This window comes from Scomber scombrus, chromosome 24 (genome assembly GCF_963691925.1).
Source record: "Scomber scombrus chromosome 24, fScoSco1.1, whole genome shotgun sequence".
In the NCBI taxonomy this organism is placed as follows: domain Eukaryota; kingdom Metazoa; phylum Chordata; class Actinopteri; order Scombriformes; family Scombridae; genus Scomber; species Scomber scombrus.
The window spans coordinates 5,720,126-5,731,500 of record NC_084993.1 but is presented as its reverse complement, the minus strand read 5'-3'; the positions used below and the strand labels follow the sequence as shown (position 1 = coordinate 5,731,500).

Below are 11,375 nucleotides of genomic sequence, written 5' to 3'. Positions count from 1 at the left end.
ATATCTAATAGTTAGGGAAGAAGGTATAGTAAAAAAAAAAGCCTTTCAGCTTTCAACCAGAACATATGTGAGAGGCCACATCATTACATAAGTCTATAAAGAGAATAGATGTCTGAAGAGACGTCAGAAGAGAGGGGAGACACGTTGACCTTGGCCTAATAAATCCTAGGGGGCCAAAGGGATCATTTCTGGCTGGGTCAGATATTTTGGGGACATGTGTTCAAGTATAACTGACCTATGGCCTCTGCTCGGGTCAGGTGTCAATCATTGCTAGGCTTTTTTTTGTACCTTTGGGAAGGAAGACATAAAAGGAAGTAAGTAGGAAATAGACAGATTATTTTTGTGTTTAACCTTAAAAGAGGCTTACCTGTGTTTTTAATGTGGAGGAAATGAGGGAGCAATAATTCCAGACACACAATTTTGGCAGATTAGGGCAGACAGGTTCAACCATTGATTGAAAATGTTTTGCAACATTAAGAAAGCCTGCCCTGCCCCCTTGTGGTGTCATGAAGAAGTCAACAGACCTTTATGGAGCACATCATGTTCAATACACACATTACATATGATCTCTGCATCTGCTAAAATGGAAGTAGTATTATTGTTAATATAATAACAATAATATTAGTGTTTATTTATATAGCACTTATCAAACCCAGTGATAACAAAGTGCTTTACAAGACAATAAGGTAAATACAACCTACATTTTCAGAGTAAGTAAAGAGAAAAAGGCTATTTAACAGAGGTTATTCAGAATCCTTATGATACAAATGTGTTTTAAGAAGCAAGATGCTGGTTTTGCAAGTCTGAGTTCATCAGGCAGATTGCTCCATAGTTAAGGCACCCCAACAGCCAACTCTTTGTCCCGTTTAGTCTCTCGCCCAAACATGGAAACTGCCAACAACTTCCTGTCAGAGGACTTCAGACTGTGCGCAGGTTGATAAGGGTTAGGTAATTAAAATCTCAAAAGAGGGGAGTAATCTGATCTCTTTTCTTGGTTGTTTTTTTAGCAGTCTGGCAGCTACATTGTGTAAAATTTGAAGACTATCATATAAAAGCCTATTGAGTTTTTGTTTATTATTAATATGGATACATAATTATTTAAACTAAACGTTTTTTGTTGTTGTTTCTGCAGAAACACAGTAGGCCTAGCACCTGCAATTGTTCCCCTCTTACCAACAGAGGGCAGAATTATGCAAGAACATCTCTGCAAGGTTTAAAAGAAGAAGAAATCTGTTTCCACTGACAGAAAGCAGATATCTCACTCTGCTGCTGTTTTCACGGACAACACCTCCCACAATATGAAGTGTTACTCTGTACATGTTATATAATATAAGTTACATTTACGTTTAAATGAGCTAAATTACACATCAATAAAATATAATGATGACTAAAAGTAAATACATTCAAAGCTAATCGCACTTTTTCCAGCACGGAAGAGGAGCCAGTGAATGAATACAGAGTGATCCATCTTTACATGTTATTATCACTCAGGCGATCTTTAACCCTGCTTTCTTGTGTCTGTTTTCTTCTGTTTGCGCTTCTTACTGCAAAATGTTTGTTAAAAACATCGCTAAAACCTGCTATTCCGGCTTGAGAAATGCCTCCGGACGAGCTCAAACACTCTCCGCTGCTCCTACTAGGTGAAATATTGCACTGGTCGTTTTAATGTTTGTCTTTTTGAAGTATTATTTCCTGTTAGATATGTTTCAACTATAGCTACGCGATGTACTTCTACATACAGAATGCATATCAATTAGTTATATTATATATAGTATAGTTATATTCATGTTGGGTGAACAGTGTCCTTTTTTCCAATATAATTACAGTGACTGTCTCTAGAAGTGGGTCACAGTAACCTTTGACACACTTTCTGCATTGTGACCATTGTGACCTGCAAGGACTTTAGCTTTGCAACTTTTGTGCTATTAATTAAAGTTGACAATATTGCTGTCGCTTGAGCTATTGTTTTGAACTATATTTATTTTTTTCTGAATGGCTCTATACTTATTTTAAATGTTTAAATATTATTCTGGTACCATATTAAACAATTACACATTACTTGCCTCTCATGCAAATGGTAGATTATTAATATCACACTTCCCATAATATTTTGCTGCTATACCAAAGTGAATGTATTGTCTGTTAAGAAAAGTATGATTGATTGAATTCCTGTAATTCCTCCCAGACTACAGCACAGTCAGACCCAGCAGCACAGTCATTCTGCATCCTCCACACGCCCAGAGACCTCTGCCGCCAAGACCCTGATGGACATTGGCACTCGCAGGATCTTCAATGAGGACCATGACATCTTCAGACAAAGTGTCCGGCGCTTCTTCCAAGAGGAGGTGGTGCCACACCACAACAAGTAGGTGTTTCTTTTATGTTTTCTTTTGTCTCCTCCATTATCATGCGTTTCCTCACCTCACTACAATATCTTCTTTTTGTTTGTCCAGGTGGGAGAAGGAAGGTCAGGTGAGCCGGGAATTGTGGGAGAAGGCTGGGGAGCAAGGCCTGCTGGGAATAATGACTCCAGAGGAGCATGGTGGCATTGGAGGCGACCTGTTATCCACCGTCATCACGTGGGAGGAACAGTGAGTGGTCCTTTAAGGTGAAAATACGATTCTCAGTTCATACACTGACCAACCTTTTTAATTTGGTTTTGTATTTGTTCACTAGAATGTACTGCAACTGCACAGGACCCGGTTTCGCCCTCCACTCCGACATCGTCATGCCCTACATCTTAAACTACGGCTCCAAGGAGCAGATCGAACGCTTCATCCCCAAGCTGATGGCAGGAACATCCATCGCTGCCATTGCAATGACAGAGCCAGGAGCAGGCAGGTCAGGGCTCAAGCATAAATGTGACACCAGCATGCATAGATAAGTGATAATGTAGTGTAACTTTCACGACCCGGCACCCTTTTAATCTTTTCAGTGATCTACAAGGTGTGAGGACAAACGCCAAGAAGGACGGCAGCGACTGGATCCTCAACGGCAACAAGGTGCTGGCAGAGTCACACAAGCAAAAAACGGCCATTTCATTGCATGTCAATATCGGTTTGACCTTTTATCCATCTCCAGGTGTTCATCACAAACGGTTGGATGGCCGACCTGGTGGTGGTAGTGACCGTGACCAACCGCGAGGCCAAGACAGCTGCTCATGGCATCAGTCTGTTCCTGGTGGAGAACGGCATGAAAGGCTTCCAGAAAGGACGCAAGTTGGATAAGATTGGTCTGAAGGCTCAGGTACCTGACCACCTCGAATGCTTGGCAACATTTTTCCATCATAGTGTTTTTCCTAACTTCAAATACTTCTCCTTCTTTTTAAGGACACGGCTGAACTGTTTTTTGAGGATGTGCGGCTACCAGCTGACGCCCTCTTAGGAGAACTCAACAAAGGTTTCTACTATCTGATGAATGAACTGCCTCAGGTGAACATGTAACAAATTCAACATCAGCCTCTCATACACAAGTCTGTGACACAGTGGCTTGTAGCACCAAAATCTTACTATTAATCTTGAAAGCAACAAGATGGTTAGTTTTGTTCAGAAACCGAAAATACAGCATGAATAAATTTAAAAGGTTGCGTTTGTTCTGATTAATAACAAGTTAAACTAGTCATTTTGTACTCAATTTGCATTGTTGTTGTTATTGCTTTGATTTGGTTTATTTGGTGATTAATCAAGTATTTTTGGTGGATTAGGAACGTCTGATGATTGCTGACATGGCAATAGCGAGCTGTGAGTTCATGTTTGAGGAAACCAGGAACTACGTGTTGCAGAGGAAAGCTTTCGGCAAGACGATCGCTCACCTACAGGTTTGTGTCACATAGTTTTTCAGGTTGATTATGTGATTGTACGTGCATATTTTTCTAGACTACTAGTCTACTTTAACCCATTCTTTAAAGACTTAATTGAATTTTATGTTTTGTTTGATCATTTATTTAAAATTTAAATAGAAACAGGCCACAGTAAGGGCAAAACCGACTGGCTTGCTGTATTTAATATACCAAAAATCTAAAGATTTTCATTGTGGTCCAACTTCAGAACTCTGTCTCAGTAAGTTCCTATTTACTTCAACATAACCGGAACTTATTTACAGTCTTATCCTGTTTGTATTTACCACACACCCAACAAGCCTTTGTTTGTTCACACCATACCACTGAAAACAAATAAGCTCCGTTCCTTTTTCCCATTTTCGGTTCATTGTTATGTTATTCTTTAGTCACAGATTTAAACATAAGAAATGTTTTAATAGCAAGTTTTTTTCATTGCCTACTGTTTATGTTTAGTGTCTTTTCCTTAGAATCACAATGTTTCTTTTGAAAATTAACATCTAATTTTACCCTACAGACTGTGCAGCACAAGCTGGCAGAGCTGAAGACTGAAATCTGTGTGGGCCGATCCTTCTTGGATAACTGTCTTCAGCTCCACGCTGAGAAACGCCTGGATCCCTCCACGGCCTCCATGGCCAAGTTCTGGTGAGACCATGTTTCTGTATTTTACCAGCATCTCTAAAATAGGTCCTGGTGTTGCCATGTGCTAACGTCCTTGTCTTTTTTCCAGGGCTTCTGACCTCCAGAACAAGGTGGCCACTCAGTGCCTGCAGCTCCATGGAGGCTGGGGCTACATGTCTGAATACCCCATCGCCAAGTAAGTGTTACACTGTCTGTATGACAGGGACGGGTGATTGGCTTGTGATTTGATTTGTATTCCAGTCCACCAACAACTTGTCTCTTTGTTCTTCCAGGGCATTTGTAGACTCTCGTGTTCAGCCCATCTATGGAGGCACCAATGAGATCATGAAGGAGCTCATTGCCCGCACCATTGTCAGCCAGAAGTGAGAAAATTTGGAAGGTTTTATGGTGGAGGAGCACTGGGGAGAGTGGGGTGGTTTGCACATAATATGTGTTTGTTTCTTGGTTGATGATTTGTCTGGAAAAAAACTGAAAATTCCGAATGTTCTCTTGGTCGTGAAAAGTCTGTAATTGTAAATGTAGTTAAACCTGCAGTGCATAACTTTTGTCTCCCACTTCTGGCAGTGAGGTTATTTACAAAAACACAGGTGACAGATGCTTATAATGTATGACTCCTAGCTGCTCTATTGGCTCTAACCACTATACTACTTGCTGTAAAACAGTGCATACAGTTGTTTGAGTTTCACAACCTCTGCAAAATGACTCATGTCATTATGAGAATTTGATCCATTCCGTCCAATAACATTTGGAAAGTCTAGAAAAAGCCGCACAACTGAATCATTTTAACCCCATTCAATTTAGTGGTGGGCTGAACTGGAAGTTTACCAGCTCGACTGACTGATGTCCCGCTGATGGCAAACGAACCATTGCTTGGTTGATGTAAAATGTAAAATCACTACCTTTGCTGCGGCACAGGAAGGTCGCTCCAGACATCAGATTAAAAGAGTCAGGTATATTGTGAAATATAGAGAGATTTATCTGGCGGTGATAGGCTTATTCAGCATTGTGTGAACTAATTTGGTGTACATATAAGGTGTTCATTTTGACATTCATTCATATGTAAAAGTCCTGCACTGCAGCTTTAAATTCCACTTGAATTCTTCAAATCAGGGTTGGAAGTTGCAAGTGGAAAAAATAAATAAATAAACAGGGTTGTCCTTGATTTTTAAGTGATGCATATTACAGTAGTTTTAGAGGGTTGACTTATTTTCCGAACAAACACTGATTGCCAGAGCGTTTCTGAACATGGGCTTTGTTAGTAAAATATGAGTTATATTTTACAACTTTATTTTTATATGCCATTTAACAGTCATTGTAGTGTCCATTGTATTTATACTTAATAGAACAATAACAGATTCCAGGTAAAAATGCACTTGAACATGTTTTATTTTTATAAATGAAACTGCTATTAGTTGCTTGAGTGTGTGTGAGAATATCGAAGAGATGATTGTCATTTATTTATCAGGTCCATATACCTTTTTGTCAACACAAAGTGTCCTTACTGTCATATCTTGGTTGTTCATATTGATGAAATAAACACACATTATGTTTTACTTGCCAGAATCAACACAGTGTTTAATATAGAATTTCTGCATCCTTGAATCATACTAAAGGTATAAACCAATTTTGTCAGTAATGCCCAGTTTTACCATACTATTGAGAACATATTAGGCAGTTATTACAAATTGGGGTTTGTAACATCTTTTAATTTCCCCCTGTATTTGTAGCAGATGGTGTGATGCTTGCAATAGTTTTAAGTCTTGAGATATGATGGAGAGTAGTGGTAGGGGTTGAAATACTGATTTCCCAGCTTGCATTTAGTTATTTTTATCAGCAGGTGGCAGTAAAAATGAAAGACGCATCTGGTGAGGACATGGCCCTGTTCTTCAATTTGTAAGCATTGCAGCAGGTTTTGCAAGTTAAGCTGTTACATATTACAGTTGTCTTCTTATAAATAGGCTATTTACTATCTTGCACTGAGAGGAAGAAGAAGGAAGAGGTCTGCTGGTTTTTTTTTCACAGGCAAAACCACCCACAGTAGGAAGAGTTGCTTAATATGTGTATATAGGGTATTTAAGTTAACATTTATTTAATTACCAATTTGAAAATATTGTATATGTATTTATCATTTTACCTACCTACCGGTGTGCAACTAAGGCGATTTTTCTCCTGTTTTTGTTGTTGTTAGTTTTTATTATTTTTGTTTTTTTGCGTCCGTTTTGATAGTTTTATCACAATTTTATTCCACCGAAATGTTTCTTTTAAAAACCCCTAAAAGCTGCTATTCAACATTGAGAAATGTCTCCGGGCGAGGATGGGGACTCTCTGCTGCTACTACAAGGTAAAATATAATCTTACTGCTTTTAATGGTTGTATTCTTGAAGTAGTATTGATTTTTTTAGATATGTAAAGGATAACGCACGATGTGGTGTCCATTATCAGGAATTAACGGACTCCGCGGACGCAACTGTCTGGCGCGCTTCCTCGTCCATTAATTCTTGATAATGGACACCTGGTCACTGGGACTGTTATGACAGACTTTGTGTGTACTCAGCCAAAGCATGTAAATAATAACATCCAGTTAAACAAGTTTTTCCTTCTGTGCCTCTGGTCTTACCTTAGGGGGTCAATAACAAATAGGGCCTTCCTGATATTTTCAGTAACACATTACAGCTTATCTGTTATAGTCACAAAATTGTGTGGAATATTGTAAAATATATGAATATTGTTAGATTTACATACCATAATAATTCAACACCCTCCTGTGTTGCATGGACACAGCCACAAATTCCAATTTGGGATGATTATCTATAATAGAAAAATGTTTACACCACAGTTTGTTGCAGGATATTCTTTCAATGTATGAAATAAGTGTAGCTCATGAGGTTTCATTCTTTATGCTCACCTATGAATTCACTAAAACTAAAACATAATGCACAAATCTTGTAATATTAATACAAGTATGTTTTATCTACACAAAAGAGAAAACATACAGAAAAATATCCCGCTTGATGTTTACCTTCTGTTCATTTGCAAGTATGTGAAGGTACCTGCATTCAACAGTTACAGTGAATTAGTTTAACATGAGCATTTCATTTTATAACCAATTTTCAACAATGTTTTTTGTGTTCCAAGCATGTTTGTAAGACTTCACCTGAAAGCCAATTCATCCGTTTAGGTGTTTTTAATGCTGAATCAAATAGTTCGTATGGTCCCGCCACAGCTTAAAGTCTGATATGTGCTTCTTCTGACAAAATCTGTAAAATTTGGGGGAAAGTATGATTGATTGAATTCCTGTAATTCCTCCCAGACTACAGCACAGTCAGACCCAGCAGCACAGTCATTCTGCATCCTCCACACGCCCAGAGACCTCTGCCGCCAAGACCCTGATGGACATTGGCACTCGCAGGATCTTCAATGAGGACCATGACATCTTCAGACAAAGTGTCCGGCGCTTCTTCCAAGAAGAGGTGGTGCCACACCACAACCAGTAGGTGTTTCTTTTGTCTCCTCCATTATCATGTGTTTCCTCACCTCACTACAATATCTTCTTTTTGTTTGTCCAGGTGGGAGAAGGAAGGTCAGGTGAGCCGGGAAGTGTGGGAGAAGGCTGGGGAGCAAGGCCTGCTGGGAATAATGACGCCAGAGGAGCATGGTGGCATTGGAGGCGACCTGTTATCCACCATCATCATTTGGGAGGAACTGTGAGTGGTCCTTTAAGGTGAAAACTCAATTCTGATATCATACACTGGCTAACTGTTCTCATTTGGTTCTGTATTTGTTCACCAGAATGTACTGCAACTGCACAGGACCCGGTTTCGCCCTCCACTCCGACGTCATCATGCCCTACATCTTAAACTACGGCACCAAGGAGCAGATTGAACGCTTCATCCCAAAGATGATGGCAGGAACATGCATCGGTGCTATTGGCATGACAGAGCCAGGAGCAGGCAGGTCAGGGCTCAAACATATATGTCTAAAAAGAAAAACTTTACAGACCAACGTGTAATGAATTACAGCCTTATTTGGGGTTCATTTATTTGAGACATATTACAAATGCCATTTAAATAGGGTAGTTACGAAGCAGAAAATAATTCAAAAAGCTGACCTTCACCTACCTTAGAAATAGGCAAAGTTTGAATATAAATATGGGTGTGTGTTAAAGTGGTGTAGCTTTCATGACCTGGCACCTTTCATCTTTTCAGTGATCTTCAAGGTGTGAGGACAAACGCCAAGAAGGACGGCAGCGACTGGATCCTCAACGGCAACAAGGTGCTGGCAGAGTCACAGAAGCAAAAAACGGCAATTTCATTGCATGTCAACATTGGCTTGACCTTTTATCCATCTCCAGGTGTTCATCTCGAATGGTTGGATGGCCGACCTGGTGGTGGTAGTGACCGTGACCAACCGCGAAGCCAAGACAGCTGCTCATGGCATCAGTCTGTTCCTGGTGGAGAACGGCATGAAAGGCTTCGTGAAAGGACGCAAGTTGGATAAGATTGGTCTGAAGGCTCAGGTACCTGACCACCTCGAATGCTTGGGAACATTTTTCCATCATAGTGTTTTTCCTAACTTCAAATACTTCTCCTTCTTTTTAAGGACACGGCTGAACTGTTTTTTGAGGATGTGCGGCTACCAGCTGACGCCCTCCTAGGGGAACTCAACATGGGCTTCCGCTATTTGATGAATGAACTGCCTCAGGTGAACATGTAAAAAGTTCGATGACATTGCACTCTCATACACAAGTCTTTGGCACAGTGGCTTGAAGCACCAACATCTATCTATCATATTACCTAAAGCAGCAAGATGGAAAACAGAAAACAGGCCACAAATTATTTTAAAAGATTAAGTTGTTAATTCTGATGAACACGTCAAAATTCCACAGATACACTAAATTAGGACATTTAAAATTGTAAAATCTTTCTTTTTGTATGTAATTTGCATTCACTTTTTAGTTTGTGTCATTATCTAGATATTTCTGCACAGTTTATTATTGGTTTGCTTCCGTTGATTTGATTGTAAATCATCATTTTGTTGGATTAGGAACGTCTGATGATTGCTGACATGGCAATAGCGAGCTGTGAGTTCATGTTTGAGGAAACCAGGAACTACGTGTCGCAGAGGAAAGCTTTCGGAAAGACGATCGCTCAGCTGCAGGTTTGTATTGCATAGTTTTTTGGTTTCAGGTAGATTATTTGATTGTAAGTGCATATTTTCCTTGACTAAAATGTGTAGTTTGATATTTTATAGCTTGACAGTAAATGTTATTGTATAAAATTACATCATTGCATTGGAATTGTAATCTTCTGGGAATTAAGAAGAAGGATCAAATATACATTAAATGATGCTTATAGATATAAAAATATGGCACATATCAGACAGCATACACACCAACACCGATATATCTGTGATAGGCCAATATCAGTCCAGGCTCTAGTAAATACTGAATTGATTTTTCATTTTTGTTGTTCATTTATGCAAAACTGAAACAGAAACGGGCCACAATGACAACAAAATTAGTATCAGTAAGTTCCTATTTTCACAAAGTGAACCTATTTGCAGTCTTATCAGGCTACTGTTTTAAATATATTCATCCCACACACACCAGGCAGCCTTTGTTTATTCACACCATACCACTGAAAACAAATGAGCTCTGTTCCTTTATCCTCTGTTCAGTTCACTAATTTATTTAGTCACAGATTTAAACATAAATTCATTCAATTCATAAATTCATTGCCATCTGTTGATGTTTAGTATCTTCTGTGCAGGCCTTACAATCACAACTTTCCTTCTGAAGAAGACTGATATCTAATTTTACCCTACAGACTGTGCAGCACAAGCTGGCAGAGCTGAAGACTGAAATCTGTGTGGGCCGATCCTTTGTTGATAACTGCCTTCAGCTCCACGCTGAGAAACGCCTGGATACCTCCACAGCCTCCATGGCCAAGTTCTGGTGAGACCATGTTTCTGTACTTTACCAGCATCTCCAAAATAGGTCCTGGTGTTGCCATGTACTGACATCCTTGTCTTTTTTCCAGGGCTTCTGACCTCCAGAACAAGGTGGCCACTCAGTGCCTGCAGCTCCATGGAGGCTGGGGCTACATGTGGGAATACCCCATCGCCAAGTAAGTGTTACACTGCCTGTATGACAGGGACGGGTGATTGGCTTGTGATTTGTTTTGTATTCCAGTCCACCAATAACTTCGTCTCTTTGTTCTTCCAGGGCATTTGTGGATGCTCGTATTCAGCCCATCTATGGAGGCACCAATGAGATCATGAAAGAGCTCATCGCCCGCACCATAGTCGGCAGGAAGTGAGAAAATTTGGAAGTTTTCATGGTGAAGGAGCACTGGGGAGAGTGGGGTGGTTTGCACATAATATATGTCCGTCTGTAAAAAATAAAAATAAAAAGTAAAAATCTAAATATTCTCGTGGATGGTCAGTCGTAAAAAGTATGGGAAGGTACGATAGAATATATTAAAACCTGCAGTGTGGAACTTTTGTCTCTCCCTTCTGGCTGTAGCCTATGCTGTCACTACTGGCTGTAAAACAGTGGATACCATTTTTTGCAGGTGTCACAACACCCGCAAAATGACTCATGTCACAATCAGAATGTGATCCATTCGGTCTAATAACATTTGGAATGTCTAAATGAGCCGCTTGATTAAATTATTTTATCTCCATTCAAGTGAACTCGAAGTTAACCAGCTCAGCCAGTGGAAGCCTCTGGTACACATGGACTGGGGCTTGTAGAGCCTGCGCAGTATAATGTGCATGCTCAATGTGTAATTTCTATTCAGCAGTATGTTGCTTTTTTTGCTTCATGCGCCACTTAACAACGTTCATAGGAATGAACAGAACCCCACGTCCAACACTGTCCAGTTCTTATTATACATCC

The 11,375-nt window shown here is 39.8% G+C and overlaps 2 protein-coding genes across 2 annotated transcripts; both read left to right on the top strand.

The window, feature by feature from the left end:
• The first annotated feature begins 1,482 nt into the window (after positions 1–1,482).
• On the top strand, positions 1,483–6,030 carry LOC133976610 (long-chain specific acyl-CoA dehydrogenase, mitochondrial-like). The gene is made up of 11 exons (XM_062414857.1): positions 1,483–1,640; positions 2,186–2,365; positions 2,454–2,591; positions 2,677–2,841; positions 2,936–3,002; positions 3,082–3,246; positions 3,330–3,431; positions 3,704–3,817; positions 4,353–4,480; positions 4,566–4,652; positions 4,750–6,030. The coding sequence occupies exons 1-11, from the start codon at positions 1,552–1,554 to the stop codon at positions 4,841–4,843; spliced, it is 1,329 nt and encodes a 442-aa protein (XP_062270841.1). The 5' UTR covers positions 1,483–1,551; the 3' UTR covers positions 4,844–6,030.
• Positions 6,031–6,729: 699 nt separating this feature from the next.
• On the top strand, positions 6,730–10,795 carry LOC133976609 (long-chain specific acyl-CoA dehydrogenase, mitochondrial-like). The gene is made up of 11 exons (XM_062414856.1): positions 6,730–6,818; positions 7,788–7,967; positions 8,044–8,181; positions 8,267–8,431; positions 8,683–8,749; positions 8,829–8,993; positions 9,077–9,178; positions 9,521–9,634; positions 10,303–10,430; positions 10,516–10,602; positions 10,701–10,795. Exons 1-11 carry the CDS (start codon positions 6,730–6,732, stop codon positions 10,792–10,794), a joined length of 1,329 nt encoding a protein of 442 aa, XP_062270840.1. The 3' UTR covers position 10,795.
• The last annotated feature ends 580 nt before the right edge of the window (positions 10,796–11,375 follow it).

Bases quoted from the DNA above. Each gene is read 5' to 3' on its own strand.
- LOC133976609 (XM_062414856.1), top strand. From the start codon at position 6,730: ATGTTTCTTTTAAAAACCCCTAAAAGCTGCTATTCAACATTGAGAAAT. The intron at 8,432-8,682 runs GTCAGGGCTCAA...TCATCTTTTCAG, and splicing joins ACAGAGCCAGGAGCAGGCAG to TGATCTTCAAGGTGTGAGGA. The intron at 9,179-9,520 runs GTGAACATGTAA...TTGTTGGATTAG, and splicing joins TGATGAATGAACTGCCTCAG to GAACGTCTGATGATTGCTGA.
- LOC133976610 (XM_062414857.1), top strand. From the start codon at position 1,552: ATGTTTGTTAAAAACATCGCTAAAACCTGCTATTCCGGCTTGAGAAAT. The intron at 2,366-2,453 runs GTAGGTGTTTCT...TTGTTTGTCCAG, and splicing joins GTGGTGCCACACCACAACAA to GTGGGAGAAGGAAGGTCAGG. The intron at 3,432-3,703 runs GTGAACATGTAA...TTGGTGGATTAG, and splicing joins TGATGAATGAACTGCCTCAG to GAACGTCTGATGATTGCTGA.